The 17,649-nt window shown below is 43.2% G+C and overlaps 1 protein-coding gene across 6 annotated transcripts in view; it reads right to left on the reverse strand.

The window, feature by feature from the left end:
* Positions 1-12,072: 12,072 nt before the first annotated feature.
* Exd1 (exonuclease 3'-5' domain containing 1) overlaps positions 12,073-17,649 on the reverse strand; it is a 50,146-nt gene continuing 44,569 nt past the window's right edge. For all 6 annotated transcript variants that reach the window (XM_036184053.1, XM_036184054.1, XM_036184055.1 and 3 more), the window contains 2 exons: positions 15,780-15,971; positions 12,073-13,589 (listed from right to left, as the gene is read on the reverse strand). In XM_036184053.1, the coding sequence (XP_036039946.1) occupies positions 12,927-13,589; positions 15,780-15,971 (855 nt within the window). In that variant the 3' untranslated portion in view covers positions 12,073-12,926. The remainder of the gene's footprint in view (positions 13,590-15,779; positions 15,972-17,649) is intronic.

Below are 17,649 nucleotides of genomic sequence, written 5' to 3' on the forward strand. Positions count from 1 at the left end.
CACACACACACACACACACAGATTTAAAAAAAAAAAAAAAAGAATTCCAGAAGTGACCTTGTTGACTCAGGCCAGAAAGTTTCGTTTTCCTTTTGCAGCACGGATTGTGCAAACTCTTTTCAAATTCCCACTCAGCAGACTTTCTCCCGACTCCCTCTCTCTTGCTAATGTGAACCATCCTGGATCTGCATCTTTCCTTTACAAAAGTTACATTCCAGTATGAAATGCTATTTGCTTTGTGGCCTCACAGTTTTGAGCACCGGTTGCCTGCTGTCTACTGGATCTCATACTGATGAGGACCTCACCTGGTACCATTTCTGCTCCTTTTCCTCTAACAAGGGTGTAATCTTTTGCATTGGCCTGTGACTGACTGTCTTGGCTGTCTGAATACACACCACACTGTTTTCCTGTTTATCCTTACAGCATGCATCGGTCAGTCTAGACAAGCCTCAGCCTGGGTTCCTGTATTCAGTCTCATCTCCTTTCAAGGTTGCTTCTTACCTCTAGAGCTTGTTCAGTGGAAGCATGGCCCCTACAGTGTTCTAACCACGTTCTTCTGTAGTTTACACTGGCTTATGACCCTCTTTCTCCTGCTTCCTGGCCAGTATCTGTGCAGAGACACTCTGCATCATAGTCTCACCTCTCACTCTGATAACTGACAGACTGGAGTGTCTGTTCTATGGATTTTCACACAGGCTTCATTCCAAGTCCCCTTTTGTTTATTTGTTATTGGCCTGGTGTCAACTCCAAGCTGACCTCAAACTTGCTATCCTGCCTACCAAGTACTAGGATTATAAGCATGCAACACGACATTCACCCTGGCCTTGAACTCTCTGTGTGGCTGAGGGTGACCTTAAACTTCTGATGCTCCTACATGTTGGCACCACATCTGGATTAGTGTGGCATTAGGAATTCCAATCTAGGCTTCAGGCATACTAGGCAAGCATTCTACAGATGAACTGCATCCCTACCCTCTTCATTTACATTTAATGTAGTTTTAAAAAACAAAACTAATATATACATTTTAAAATTTAATTTGTAGCTGGGTGGTGGTGGTGGTGGTGGTGGTGGTGGTGGTGGTGGTGGTAGTGACGGCACACGCCTTTAATCCCAGCACTTGAGAGGCAGAGGCAGGCAGATCTCCATGAGTTCCAGATTAACCTGGTCTACAGAGTGAGTTCCAGGACAGCCAGGACTACACAGAGAAACCCTATCTCAAAAAACAAACAAAAATTCAATTTATTTTAAACTCACATAACATTTTTTTTCTTTTGGTTTTTTTGAGACAGGGCTTCAGGATTTCTCTGTATAACAGCTTCGGCTGTCCTAGAACTCATTCTGTAGACCAGGCTGGCCTCAAACTCACAGTGATCCACCTGCCTCTGCCTCTGCCTCCAGAGTACTGGGATTAAAAGCATGTACCACCACTGCCCGGCAAACTCAAGTAACATTAAATGTTTCCCAGTAGGCCAGGCGTGATGAGACATCACTATGATCTTAGTACTGGGAGGCGGAAACAGGAGGACTAGTGACTATGCAGTAAGTTCAAGGACAGCCTGGGCTAGAGACAACACTCAGAGGATAAAGTGCTTGCCATACAAGTATGAGGACAAGGGTTCAGGTCCCCAGAACCCTTTACAAACCAAGCAGATGTGGTGACCCACTTGTAAACCCCAGCCCCTGGGTGGCAGGATCTGTGGAACAAGCTGCCTAATTACACTAGCGAATCGAATGGGCAAGTTCCAGGTCCAGTCGCCTCAATAAATAAAGTTAGAGTGATCAAGGGAGACTGATGTCAACCTTGGGCCTCCACATACATGTGCGCGCACACACACACCACACACACACACACACACACACACACACACACACACACACACACGATAAACTGTGTTCTAGAAAGAACTGACTGACTGTTTATATTAGTAATTCCTCCTCCTCTTAGTCTTCTTATTATTATTATATTTCTTCTTATTATTATTATATTTCTTCTTCTTATTATTATATTTCTTCTTATTATTATTATATTTCTTCTTATTATTATTATATTTCTTCTTATTATTATTATATTTCTTCTTATTATTATTATATTTCTTCTTATTATTATATTTCTTCTTATTATTATATTTCTTCTTATTATTATTATATTTCTTCTTATTATTATTATATTTCTTCTTATTATTCTGTCAGCATCTCACTATGCAGCCCTGGCTGGTCTAGAACTCCATATGTAGAACAGGCTGGCTTTTAAGTCACAGAGACCCTCCTGTGTGTGCTCGTGGAATGCTGAGATTAAAGGAAAGGACGACCATGCCTATCTGAAATTAATTCTTCTTTGAATGTTTTCTAGAACTTACTGGCAAAATCAGGTGGGTATGAGTTTTCTTTGTGAAAATTTGGTGGCTATTGTTGGTGTTGGGATGTGTGCATGTGTGTTTGTGTGGTGTGTGTGTACGTGTGTGCACATGTATGTGGAGGCCTAAGGTTGACATCAGGTGTCTTCCTTGATCACTCTACATTTTATGTGTGTGAGTGGTATGTGATTTGTGTGTCAGGTGTGCTCACCTGTTCTTGCAAAATTGGAGACTGGAGGTTGGCTTTGGATATCTTCCTTGGTCATTCTCCACTATTTTTTGATAGGCTCTCACAGAACTCAAACTCACCTTTTTGGCCAGCCTAGCTGACTAATGAGCCCCAGGATCCACCTCTTCTGTCCCTCCAAAGATGAGGTTTCAGAGGTATCACGACAGCTGGCTTTTATGTGAGTGCTGGGAATCCCAGCTCAGGTCCTCAGGGCACCATCCCCCAGTCCTGCCCCAGAACATTTTTTTGAGACAAGGTTCCACTATCTAACCCAGGTTGGGCTTGAAATCTTGACCCTCTAACCTTCTGAATCCTGGAATTACAAATTTCTGTATACAATATAATTTATAAAGTTAACATAATCTTGTCTTTTGTCTTTTTTTCCCCCATGGGTTTTTGTTTTATTGAGACAAGGTCTTGTGTAGACCACAATGGAGTCAAATGTGCTGTGTACCTGATGCTGCCCTCAAACTCCTGATACTTCTGCCTTCTTCTTTTCCAAAGTGCTGGGATTGCAGGGTCAGCAATGTGCCCAGCTAAAGTTAACATAGTCCTTTTTACTGATTGATTGATTTGGTCTTTCAAGACAGGGTTTGTAACCCTCGTTGTCCTGGAACTCTTGCTGTAGACCAGGCTGGCCTCAAACTCTGCCTGCCTCTGCCTCCCTAGTGCTCGGATTAAAGGCCTGCACCACCACCACCCAGCCCCAAGTTAATATAATCTTATTAACAAAACACAAAAATATGGAAAAGAAAAATTTTGTATCAGTGTCGCTCATAAGCATAATTAGCACACAATCCAGTAATATATAAAGTGAACCAATTATGTTTCCTTCAGGAATCCAATCTTAGTTTAAATATCTATAAAGATTAGTTCTATACCATAATACAAAAAGGAAATTATAAAATGATCATGCCAGATATAGGAAATGAGTTGATAAAATTAAGTATCCACAACTGGGTGGTGGCAGCACATACCTTTAATCCCAGCACTCAGGAGGCAGAGGCAGGCAGACTCTGTGAGTTCGAGGCCAGCCTTGACAATACAGCTAGTTATAGGACAGCAGGGCTATTACACAGAGAAACCCTGCCTTGTAAAACAAATAAACAAAAAAAAATTAGGTATCTACTTACGATTTTTCTGAAATTTCTTGGCAAATTGGAAGAAAGGCTTTATTTGATAAGGATAATTGTTAAATAAAATGAAACAACACACACACACATACCACACACACACACACATACTGAATGGTGAAAGTCCTCCCATCCCGTAGTTTTGAAGACTGGCTCTCACTCTGTGGATCAGGCTGAAGTGGACCTCACTGTGCATCTCAGAACAGCCTCCAACTCACATCAACCCTTCCACCTCATTCTCTACCTCAAACAGAAATTTTTCTTAATTAAAAAAAAAAAGATCTATTTACTTTACTTATGTATTTGAGTGTTTTGCCTGAATGTATGATATGCATAGCACCATGTGCATGTCTGGTGCCACCAGAAGTCAGAAGAAGACACTGGACGCCCTGGGATTAGAGTTGTGGGTGGTTGTGAGGCACTGTGTGGGGGTGAGGAACTGAATCTGGACCTTAGAAAGAGCAACAAGTACTCTTAACCCAAGAGCCTCTCCCACCCCGCCCCAGAATGTTCGCTTACTGAAATAAAGAACAAGACAAGGATGCTTTCTTCTGTAAACTATTAGAAACCTCAGTCAGCAAGAATCCAAGAAAAGGGAATGTAAGTTGCACAGTTTTATGTTTGATTTTTGAAACACCATGTAGCCCAGGTTGTCTTCAAACTTACAATTCTTGTGCCTTAGTCTTCTAAGTGCTATGATTAGAGACTTGTGCCTCAACACCAGAGTAAAATTTTATAGTTAGAAAGGAATAAAAGTCATTATTCATAAGTGATATGCATGTGTAGAAAATATGGAGTAATTATTAAAATTGATAGAGTCTTTAAAAAGACAAAAACCAGAATTAATGTGTAACACAATTATATTTCTATATACTGGTAATAAGCAGGTAGGAAGTAAAATTTTTAACAAATATTATTTAAAGTAACACCAAACAAAATACAATATAATACCCTGGGTTGGATAATGAGGCTGAAAAAATACACTATTGGAAAAATAGGTGGACTCTAAAAACACTGCATAGTTCAGTTCATCATAGTTTATAAATACTTATTTCACAATAGTTACAGATGTCCATAATGATACTAAGAGAACCTGAGTGAACAAGAGTTCCAGGAATTTCTGTTCTTTGGGTCTCTTCTGTAAGTCTAAAATTGTTTCAAAATAAAAAGTACCTAGAAGTTATCCTGACAGATGCTGTGTCAGACATTTATGGGAAAAACTTTGTCAAGAGGTATTAAAGAAAACTCCAAGTGAGTGGAGATTCAAACTCAGCTCATGCTTGGAATTCCTGATTTCCTCAGTGTTGATTATCCCTAGAGTCACTTGTGAACTCAGGACCAACCCAATCAACACTCCAAAAATTTGTGGGATTTATGAGCTTAACATTTTTGCAAAAATACCTAAGGCCCACTAGGCACAGAGGCACACATAAATTCTTATATTTCTAGTACTTCCTAGGTTGAGGCAGGAGGATCAAGAGTTTGAGGTCATCATCCACTCTATATCGAGTTTGAGGATAACGTGGACTATACAGGATCCAAGTTTACAAGCAGTGCTGAAGATCAAAGCCAGGGTTTTGTTCCTGATAGGGATGTATCCCCAGCCCCCCGGGGTTCTTTTCTGTGTATGGTTTTGCTGGACTTCTTTGTTTTGGAAATAGGGTTTTAGAGAACTGGAGAGTTAGCTCCATGGTTGAGAGCACTGGTTGCTCTCCTGAAGGATCCCAGCATCCATGTGGCAGCTCAGGGCCATCTGTGGCTTTGATTACAGGGTATCTGATGCCCTCTTCTAGCCTCCTTGGGTACCAGGCATACACATGGTGCACAGACATGCATGCAAGCTACACACTCATAACACAAAAAATAAAAGATTTTAATTCAAAAAAGAAAGAAATAGGGTTTTAGCAAACCTTAATCTCATGATCTTCTTGCCTCAGTCTCCAGAGTGGCCTCCTGGCTTGTTCTTCAGAGCGCCTGGTACTCAAGAGTACCACCAGTGTGACTCCAGTGGCTCCTGGAGCATTCACTCCACGTGAGTGGCTTGGCTGTGTTTGGCCAAGACAATGTGAGTAGAACAGACAACAGCTGCTAGTTCTGTCCAGACAGAAGCTTTAAGACTTTCAGTGTATTCCTGCCAGAAAAAAGCGCTTCCCCTGCTGTTTCAAAAAGATATATCATCTGGTGGGGAAAGTGGCGCACGCCTTTAATCCCAGCACTCAAGAGGCAGAGTCAGGTGGATCTCTGTGAGTTCGAGGCCAGCCTGGTCTGCAGAGTGAGTTCCAGGCCAGCCAGGGCCACACAGAGAAACCCTATCTCGAAACAAAACAGCATATTCCCATATAAAATTTGCGTCTTGAGTGAGATTACTCAGTAAAACACTTGCCATGCAAGTCAAACAACCTGAGTTCAGCCCCCATAATCCACAGTAGAAGGAAAGAACAGAAACCTGAAAAATGTCCACTGTCCTCCACATGAGTGCTATGGAGTGCCTAACCCCGGCCACAAATTAATAATAAATTTAAAATTGTATTTTTATTTTATGTGTCTGTTTTACTGGCATGTGTGTCTGCTCATCACATTATACCTGGTGCTGGAGGAGGTCAGAAGAGGGCGTTAGACCCCCTGGAATTGGAGTTCCAGCAGCTATGAGCTGCATGTGGGTGCTGGGAATCAAACCCGGGGTCCTCTGGAAGAGCAGCCAGAGCTCTAAGCTGCTGAGCCATCGCTCCAGCCTAAAATTTCAAAAACTCTTTTTTTTTTTTTTTGATTTGTTGAGATGGGGTTTTTCTGTGTATCCCTGACTACCCTGGAACTCAACCTGTAGAACAGGCTGGCCTCAAACTCAGAGATCTGCCTGCTTCTGCCTCCTGAGTACTGAGGAAATTGAATTTTTAAAAAGATTTATTTATTTATTATGTATACAGAAGAGGGCGCCAGATCTCATTACAGATGGTTGTGAACCATCATGTGGTTGCTGGAAACCACTACATATGAATTCCCAATGGAGGTTTCACGGGACGATGGGTCACCCTGCGTTGCTCATAACTCAACAGAGTATATAACACTTTGTTTCTTCTCTTGTTCCTGGAATTCTTAATCCAAAAACCCCCCAGAAAACCACTCACACCAATCTGGCAAAGTCTACTATTTACATTTCAGCCTAATGTTGGTAAGTCACAATTCCTTCATTCTTTGGAGGCTTACGAACTTTTTACTTTTAAGTATCTATTTCATTATTTTATTTAAAGTTAAGATCATAGTTGTGTTGTGGTGGTTTCCAAAAGCTGCCCTCCCTCCCTATCTCCCTCCCTTCTTATCTTCTCTCCTTCCTTCCTTTCTTTTTTGAGACAGGGTCTAACTGTGTAGTCCTAGGTATTCCTGGAACTCACAGATAGCTGCCCAACACTGAGTGCTGGGATCAAAGTCATGTACCACAATGCCCTGCCTAATGCTTTTTTTAAAAGCGAGATTCTCAGAGTGTAGTTCAGGCCTGCTGTAAACTCCAGATCTTCCTGCCCTAGTGCTGAAGTCACAAGACCACATCACCTTGCCTAGCTTCAGAAACACTTTTTTGAAATGCTAGCATTTTTTTTCTCATTCTTCCCTGATTTCTGTTATTTGTTCAGTACCTGAAGCACACATAGAAATACATGAAAATCACAATGACATTTCTCTTCTTCAGTCAGGTTCTCACCTGGCCCAGACTGGCCTTCAGCTAGCAGAGGATGGCCCTGAACTGCTGTCCCCCTGCTTCTCCCTCCTGGGTGACTACAGGAGTCACCTCCATACTCAGCTTGCCATGTGCTAGCAAGGACTGTCCATCCAAAGCATGTGCACAGCCCCCTGCATTCTTTACATTTCAGGAAAATAATAAAAAGAATTTTTTACCTAAAAGTGTAAGAGAAACAATACATGATATTGTAATTTTCCTGTTGTTTTTTCAACATTAACAATTAGTCATGCAACTTCGCCGCTGTTTGGATGTCATCAGGGCTGGACCTTTTAATACACAGCGTTTCGGCTGTCTGGCTCTGATTTCCCAATCTCCCTTCGGTGTCATTTTTCTTCTAATTACATTTCTAGGATGTCACTCCACAGACCACTTCCTTTCTTCCCCACACAACTCATTTATACATCCTCCAAACCCTCGTTATTGTAAGCTCTCCTCATCACATTGCTATGTGCTTCTGAAAGAGTTTCTCTTATTCCCCCACGTGTTTTAGGGGAAGCAAACAGAACAATAATAGATGGATGTGATGAGCACTTCAGGTGGCTTCTTCTATGTGCCCTTCAAATTTTATATGGGGATAGCCAGACATTCACCTTTAATCACAGTACTTGGGAGGCAGAGACAGGCGGGCAGATAGATCCTGTGAGTTCGAGGTCAGCTTGGGCTACATAGTGAGCTCCAGGGTTGTATGTAGAGATCCTGTTTCAATAGAGAGATGGAGAGAGAGAGAGAGAGAGAGAGAGAGAGAGAGAGAGAGAGAGAGAGAGAGAGAGAGATGGGGAGTAAGGAGGGAAAGAGGTGTGCGTCACCACTGTCCAGTGTTTTAAGACAAAGATTTTTTTTTAAGATTTATTTATTTATTTATTATGTATACAGTGTCTTGTCTATACATATTCCTGCAGGGCAGAAGAGGACGCCAGACTTCATTACAGGTGGTTGTGAGCCACCATGTGGTTGCTGGGAATTGAACTCAGGACCTTTGGAAGAACAAGCAGTGCTCTTAACTGCTGAGCTATCTCTCCAGCCCCCAAGACAAAGATTCTTGATGAAACTTGAGCTCACTAATTGATTAGACTGGCTGACCAGTGAGCCCCAGGGAACTCCCATGTCCAGCTTTTTACATGGGTCCTGGGGTTCCAAGCTCAGGTCTTCATGTTTGTGTGACAAGCACTTTCTCCACTGAGCCATGTCCTCAGCTCTGGGCATTTGGTTTTTCTTGTTGTGTTTCCTGGCAACGTCTACTCCATATAGTCCAGATCTTTGTACTCTTCCTCTGAGAGTTTGTCCACACATCTGTCTATGTAGGACGTGTGCCTGGTGCTCAGACAGGCCAGAGGACGGTGCCAGATGCTGGGAATTGGATCTGGGTCCTCTGAAAGAACAGCAAGTGTTCCTAAGCCCCGAGCCATCTCTCCAGCCCCTAGACTTTTTGTATGCTCACTCCTCCTGCCTCCATCCACCAAATGCTGGGATTCCACACACCACTATACACATCATCCTTTCTAAGGATCTTAGGATATGCCTATAGCCTTTTGTAAAGTACACTAAATTATGTCATCCAGTCACCCCTGTGTAATAATAACGCACTTCTTACTATGACCATCTACTGATCCCAGTTCCCATCCCTGTCTCAAGATTCTGAATCCCAAGTCAGATTCTTCAGGGACAGGAACATCCCTATTGGCACTCACTCCAACAGCTGAGTAGTTGCTGCTCCCTCCAGTTCTGCAGCATCCTTGATCCTATCTCCAAATTTAATTCTCTAGATTTCCCATCATTTCTGAGAGTCATTCATCTTTCCAATAAATTCTCTTTTTGCTTACATTAGCCGAGTCAGTTCTTTGGCTTGGAACCAAAGAAAAAAGAAAAAACAAAAAAAAACCCAACAACTCCCAGAGCACACACACACAGATACATCTACCTCCCTGCCTCACAGGACCATACCCTGTATGTTTTCTCCTCTCCCTACAGGGAAATCCTTCTTCTGCTACAGCGCACCCCTCTACCTCTCAAGAAGCATGCTCACACACTTCAGCTCCAGAACAAGCATCCTCTCTCTACGGCTCCTCTGCCTCTCGTTCATCATCATCATGGTGCACACTGAACGTTAACTGTCATTTTGTTAAACATGTGCATTCACGTCTCCCACAAGATCCTAAGGGGTTTTGTTTGTTTTTGAGGAGGAACTTGCAGCATCTGTCACTGATGGGTTGAACTCAGGTCCTCAGACGTGGTGCGAAGCACCATTACCTGCTGAGCCTTCCATACCTTTCCCTCTTTTTTTTTTTTCTTTTTTAATTCTGCATACAGCAAGAAAATAGTGGGTGGGGGCTGGAGAGATGGAGCAGCAGTTAAAAGCACTGGGCTGCTCTTCCAGAGGACTGGGTTTGAGTCCCAGAACCCACACGGTGGCTCACAACCATCTGTAACTCCAGGCCTAGAAGATCCAGTGCTCTCCTCTGGCCTCCAGGGTCACTGCATGCATCGGTGCACGGACATCCATGCAGGCAATCACCCCTGCACATAACATAAATGCACACTTTAGAGAGCAGCAGGCTAAGCAGTGACGAAAGTCCGACCTGCAGCCCACTTCTCTCTCTCTTTTGGTGCCAAACAACTTTAATTTTTACACCCCCTTCCTTTTCTTATGAACTAGTGACAGCCGTTAGATGTAAACAGCTGATGAGAATCATCCACTACAATGTAAACCAAGGCAAACAGTCATTAGGAACAAGTTCCTAGAAGAGGAAGGAAGGAAAGGGTCATCTTTTTGTGCAACTTGTTGGGATGCCATCCATACATTGCTTTATTAATTTTGTTCTTTGACAATTTCATACATGTATATTCTGATTAATTTCCCCCCACAGACTCTCATCTCCCTACCCTCATCAAGTGCCCCCTCCTCTCTACCAGTTCCTTTCACAGATTCATGACTTTCGTTGGTTTTTTTTAGGGTGGGGGGTTGTTTGTTTGGTTGGTTTTTGGGTTTTTTGAGACAGGGTTTCTTTGCATAGTTTTGGTGCCTGTCCTGGACTAGCTCTGTAGACCAGGCAGGCCTCGAACTCACAGAGATCCACCTGGCTCTGCCTCCCAAGTGCTGGGATTAAAGGCGTGTGCCACCTGGCAACTTTTGGTCTTTTTTTTGAGACCCATTTAGTTTAAGCAGGCCAACTGTATGACCACTGAATCAGAACTACCCCGCAGAGCCGGGTGGGGGCACTAGAAGGTATACAAATAAAGACCAGATTTCTGCTTCCCGAATCTATCAGCAGGGACCAGTTCAGCAGTGAGGGCAGGCACCAGAGGCAGTCTTCCAGCCAAGCTTGACTGACAGGCCCATTCTTATACAATCATCTACGGATGGGAGTTTGGGTTGCGATTGATGGCTATCTTGCCCAGATGGTATCTGTGGCCCTTCTGTCTCTGGCTCTTTTTTTGTTGTTGTTGTTGCTGTTTTGTTTTAATTTCTGAGACAGGGGTTTTCTGTGTAACATCTCTGCCTGTCCTGGAACTCATTCTGTAGCCCAGGCTGACCTCGAACTCACAGAGATCCGCCTGCCTCTGCTTCCCGAGTGCTGGGATTAAACGCATGTGCCACTACCACCTGGCCCCTCTCTGGCTCTTGATCTTTTTCCACTTCCTGTTCTGCAATGTTCCCTGAGCCTTAGAGGAAATGGTAGAAATGTCTTGTTTAGGGCTGGGATCCAACGCCCTCCTCTGGCTTCTGAGCATACATGGTGCACAGATATACATATAGGTAAAACACTCATGTACATAAAATAAAAATAAATAAAAACCTTTCATTTAAAAGTCCTTTTCCTTTTTAAAAATGTTATTCATTTATATTTTATGTATGAGTGCACTGCATGTATAACTATATGTCAGAAAAGGGCATCGGATCGTATTATAAATGGTTGTGAGCCACTATGTGGTTGCTGGGAATTAAGTCAGGATCTCTGGAAGAACAGCCAGTGCTCTTAACCACTAAGCCATAAAAGTCTCTCCAGCCTTAAAAGTTCTTGTTCATTTAAGAGCATTTCATTTAGTTTGTTTTGTTGCTGAGACAGGTTTCCTGTGCTCAGACAGGCTTTGAACTCACTACAGAGCGGAGAATAAGCTTGAATTTTGGATCCCCCTGCTTCTTCCTCTTAAGTGCTAGGATTACAGAGGTGGGCCACTACTCCCTGCTTTGGGTCTGGAATCTGAGAGGGAACACTAATTCCTTCAGAGACACTCATAAAACAATGGGTTGTCCAATGATGTTGCTGATCCTGGACTATCCCTGCATCTTCAAGGTGTGGTACCAGTCCTGTAACAGGTGGTAGGCAGATTTTAAAAATTAATGAAACATGGTCTTCCCATGAGACTTAGGCTGGCCTCAAACTGCTACCCTCCTGCCTAACCTCCCAAAGGCTGGGATCAGAGGTGTGCACCATGGTGTCTAGCTAGAATAGTGCTGGGATCAGAGGTGTGCACCATGGTGTCTAGCTAGAATAGTGCTGGGGTCAGAGGTGTGCACCATGGTGTCTAGCTAGAATACAGATTTCTAAACAAGACTCCAGACCTAGGAATTCAGATATTACTCTAAAATTTCCACAATCTCATACAAAAAGGGAAAAAGAGAGATGACCTGATGCCAAAGCAGGTTTATTGGTTGTTTTACACAGAAGAGTAAGAGTGATTTCTGAACACTCAACACCAAACGCCCCTCAAGCTGGTTTTTTCTCACTCTAAGAAAATGTAGCAGCTCTAGGCAAATACAATGGACTCAAATTTTACATTTCCACAAAGGGGATAACAAAGAAGCCAGCGCCTCTGCCTTGTTAGGAAAATGGACAAAACCTTAAGGTTAATGAAATATAAAGATAATTGAGACTGAGCCTATACTGACATTACTTATTCTCAGGCTAGAATACAACAGACAAAAATTCACAACTCAAGTAACATTTTAAGGAGAAAAGTACTGGTGAAGTTGGATGATAAACATTTTTTAACCTATAAATAAGGGTTTTTAGATTTACTTCACTATAAAGGCCAAAAAAATAAACCAAACCCAAACAAACATAAAAATACAACTTGTTTTTTGGTGATGCTGCAGACTGAACCCATGGCCAGTGCATGCTGCACCAACTCTACCATCCACAGGAGCTGCTCACAATATTCCTAAACTAGATCCTTCCAGATCCTGGGCAGAAGCATTCTTCACTTCTTTAAATCCTCGAAACCTAAATCATGAGAAGTGATGACTCAGGCTACTGGGAATATTTCTGCACATACTGACAGAATCACACTTGGTCCATTATGTCACTTATTCCTTCCATCCTAATCCATACACCAGGAAGAAGCACTAACTGAAGGCCATCATTTTCCCAGAAGCCTGTGGCTGAGACCTAACCACCCTACCCCAGGAGAGACTCACACGGACTCTGCTGGCAGGGTAGATGAGTCCCCTTCATGGACTCAGCAGCCAACCATAAATCCTAAAACAGATCTGGAGATGGACTTATCCATGAGTCTGTCTTCTCCAGCGCTGGGCAGGGTGGAAGTGTAGAAATCAGAGCGTTCTCGGGAAGGGGGAACTTGGTGTCACTTGGTGCCCCCCAGCTTTCCTGAGGGAGAGAAGGAGACACCAAAGTGTCTTCATCTGGGCTTCTTAAAGCTCCCTTATTTTCCACCATCAGCAACTGTTCTATCTCCTCTTTCAAAGAAAAATGTGACTGAAACGCATGCGTGGGAGTCAGGGAGTGAGCCTTCTGGGTTCTCAGGTCTTCTGGCACCCCTGACTCCTGACACATTGGTTTGTTCTCAGAATCCTCACTGGCTTCGCCTTCCTTCATGGGAGGCAGAATTTGAGAATTTGATGTGGTTTGCTTAGATTCTCTGTCCAAAAAATTCTCATCCTTATAAGATCTGTGAAATAGCAAGTGTGGAGCTTTGTCTGTGTCCGCAGTTTGACAAACTAAAAGGCCTCTGACTGGGTCCTCTTTCCCTGGAGTGCGGCCAGCTGGTGTCTTTGGATGCAGCACTGTCCTTATGAGGAGGCCCTGCGCATTCATTCTGTACTCCTTCGCAGCTCGCTCTCGGCGCTGCTGCTGGAAGTCCTTGAGCTGAAGAAGCTCCTCTGGCAGCTCCATACACTCAGGCTGGGGAAACGAACAAGCACAGGTTTGCAAAGAACCAAACATGGTCTCTGCGATCCCTCCGAACACCCCTGAGGAGACTAGGCAAGTAAGTTTGTCCAAATGTGTTCCTGTAGTGCCCTCTAGTGTTCCCAATATACTATTACTACTTTAAAATTTTGATGGTATTGAGTAATTTAAGTATTTAAGAAAATTAAATATTTAAGTGTGTGTGTGTGTGTGTGTACAAGAAACATGTTTCCCAGCCTGGCTTAAGTTGGTTTAGAAGGTGCACCCTCTGAAAAGCTTTAACACCCAGGTACGATCTCGTGTGTGTGTGTGTGTGTGTGTGTGTGTGTGTGTGTGTGTGTGTTTGTGTCTGACTTAGTAAATGTTTGTCTGCACTTCTCATGTGTGTGGTAAATGGGATCCCACTCAGGCTTTATAACCAGGTAGACTAGTATTCTACCAGTGACCAACATCCCAAGTCCTAGATTACATGTCAACCCCTTCAAGTATGAATTTTTATAATTTTCTAAAATTATTCTACCCATATGGTAACATAGTTTTACATATTTTTTCAGTATCTTTTTGGGGGCAGGGTCTCACCATGTAGCCCCAAATAATCTTAAACTTACTATGTAACCCATAGTTGCTGCCTGGAACTCACCATAATCTGACCTTAGCCTCCTAAGGGCTAGAATTACAAGTGTGTACTACTGCTATGGTATATTCACATATTTTGGGGGAATTTGCTGCTGTTTGTTTTAAGACAGTGTCTCAGGTAGCTCAGGATGGCATAGAATTCACTATGTAGTTCCAGATGACCTTGAAATTCTGATCTTCCTGTGTGCTGGGATTACAGGTGTGAACCACCATGCCCAGTTTATATGGTTGTAGAGATCAAACTCAGGACTTTATGTGTACTAGGCAAGCACTCTAGCATGAGATACACACCCAGCTCTATTATCCTCTTATTTTTAATTAAAAGAAAATCTGTCTGATCCTGGCAGTAGTGGAGCATGCCTTTAATCCTAGCACTCTGGAGGCAGAAGTAGGTGGATCTCTGTGAGTTTGAGGCCAACCTGGTCTACAGAGCGAGTTCTAGAACAGCCAGGGCTACACAGAGAAACCCTGTCTTGAGAAACCAAAGGGCAGATAAAGTAAAGAACAGCAGAAGAAAATACATGTTGATCTCTGGCCTCCATAAACTTAAGCACAGGCTAGCACTCCACATATGGGTACAAACATGGATACACCACACAGACATGCATGCACACGACACAGACATACATATACACAATGCTTCAGTCTCAACATGGTGGCACACGCTTGTAATCCTAGCTCTTGAGAGGTGGAGGCAGGAAAATCAGGAGTTCAAGATCATTCTTAGATATATAGTAAGTTTAAGGTCAATCCTGGATATATAATACTTTGTTGAAAAAACAAAACAAGGAGGTAGAGAAAAGGCTCATTGGTTAAGAGAAATTGTTGCTCTTCTGGAGGACCCAGGTTTGGTTCCCAGCATCCACATGATGGCTCACAATTATCTGTAACTCGTTTCTGGAGATCTGGTGTCCCTGCCAGCCTCCATCCATACTCCCTCCCACACACGCATACACACATAAAATATATAATTTACAGGCAAATAAAGGGGTCTATGTTGTAGCTCAGGTGGCAGGATACTTGTCTAGCATGAGTAAAGTCCTGAGTTTGATATGTAGCATTACAAAAACAGGGCATGGTGGCACATGCCTGCAGCCCAGCACTGCACAGGGGAAGGCAGAAGGACCAGGAACTCAAGGTCATCCTCAGTTACATAGCAAGTTTGAGGAAAGGGACACATCAGTCCTTGTTGGAGAAAAAGAAGATTTAACACAAGGCTATCCCATGAAAGTTGCTGTATTTGTGAAGAGTAGGTGTCACAGTCTAGAAATCTAGAGTCCCAAGACTGTAAGCCCAACTGTTCCAGAAGGAGGCAGGACAGAGATCAAGGCCATCTTAGACAACTTGGTCAGACCTTTTCTTAAAACAAAAAATTTAGAAAGGGCTGTGCATGTGGTTCATTAGTCAGGGGTTTGCTGAAAATGTATGAGGTCTTCTGTTTGATCTCCCACACAGCAAATGTACAATCACACAGGGAGTCCCCAAACCAACAGCGGATAGAGGAAGAGACAGAGAATACACAACACACCCACAGAAAGCTGCACTTACCTCTGTGCCTGCAAGCCGGTCTGCAGAACCTTCTCGATAGGTGTTTAGGTACCCATCCACCAGTGTGGTTAAGTCCGACATCATCTCATCCAAGAGTACCAAGCGGAGTGGAAGCAAGTAGGTTGTTTCCAGGGCCAAGATTTTCAATAAAGGGGGTGGAAGAGGTCTTGTCAACCATACTTCTGGATTTTCCTAGAGAAAGTAAAACCATTTTTCTCCTCCTCCTCCAAAGGTATTTGCTGACCAGCAGTTTTAGAGGTGATCAGAAATTGAACTTACAAGGCTGGGATAATAAATCTATGTATCCTGGACTTGGCAAAACAAGATATGGGGAGTAATGGACTCAACTGACCAGAAGTTGACCTCAGAGGAGAGCAGGATGGCAACAATAAATCTGAATGTGTCAACAAAAGCAGGACATAGGGAATAAAAATTTATGTCTCTATAGATACCCTGAATCCTGTTAGCGATTAGTAACCTTATGCTTACCCCACCCCAAGCCCCCTCGTCCAATCCCACACCGCATGTACTCTTTTCCTATATAAACCCCTTAAAGTGAGTGCTTGAGGGCCATTCTCCTCCACCCACTGTGTCAGATGCTGGACACCGGACCAAGCTTGCTTGTTTTGTCAATAAAAACCTCTGCGTGCTTGCATTGGATAATGGCTCTGTGGTGGTCTTTCTTGGGGGTCTTGTGACCTGGGCACAACATGCCCCTGACCAGTCACCACCACTGACTAGTCAGTTTTAACTAATAGTCAGTAAAATTTAGCCAGGTGGTACACAGTGTAGCCAGGGCTACACAGTGAGACCCTGCCTTGGAAAAACAAACAAACAAACAAACAACAATTTAAAACACTGCCAACGTCATCTACTAATCTCTACTTTCTCATGGTCAGTAGCCTCTGAGCAGGTACATGCACCCCATATATACAGTGTCTGGCAGTTCTTGCGGGCCACAAGAATATATTATAGGGATTCAGCTGTGTATTAAAGCTATACCTTGACTGGCCAAGGGTACTGTCAAGAGGCAAACCATTTATTCTGAGTATTTGGTGCTATCCAGACTTTAATGTTCCAGAAGTCTTCTACTATGAAATTCTTGCGTGGCCAAATATTTTCAGACCTGTTTCTGAAATTTCAGAATTTCTAGGTAAATTCCCTGCTGAGCCAGTACCTGGATAAGGTCACATAAGCAAGACAAGCTGGTAGGAGATGCATAGCTTTGTTTCTTGTGCAAATGAAGCTCAGGCCTTCCTCCTAACCTGAGGCCTAAGGCTATCCAGAGCAACTGACTGAGAACAAAAGAGGTTTTTACATATCAAGGTGAGAGGTAGAATAACATTCCTGAGGAGGCAAAGAACTGCATGCCCAGGGAAAGAAAGGGCAGGCATTTTTCTGTAGAAATGGACAGAAAGGCATGGCAAGAGAGAAGAGAGGAAGACAGGTTGTGGAGAGAGTAAACAGATCTCAGGTAGAGTTTTCTGAGTGCGAGGAGTAGAGAGTAGCAGAGATGAAGAAAGAGGATACAGAGGATGAAGATGAGGCTGGAAGCATAGGAGTTTAGTCATTAGCAGGACTATGAGCTGGGGAGCTGGACAGAACTGAAGCTACAGAAACAGGATTTCATCCCAGAGAAATAAGGTAGCCGGATAAAGAGCTTGGTATGTCTAGAGTTGTTCCTGTCCTGAATGCCTGACGGAGCTGTAGCTGTATCGATAGAATTTTGTCTTAGAGGAATAAAGTTAACAGACATAAGAACACAGTGTTCGTAGATTTTTTTCCCCTTAGATATCCCACGCCAGACATAGATAAACCCCAGGACCCCTGGGTACCCTAAAGTAAGTCAGAGAAAAGTAGGGTTGGGAGG

The sequence above is a fragment of the Onychomys torridus genome, chromosome 4, assembly GCF_903995425.1.
Source record: "Onychomys torridus chromosome 4, mOncTor1.1, whole genome shotgun sequence".
Lineage (NCBI taxonomy): Eukaryota > Metazoa > Chordata > Mammalia > Rodentia > Cricetidae > Onychomys > Onychomys torridus.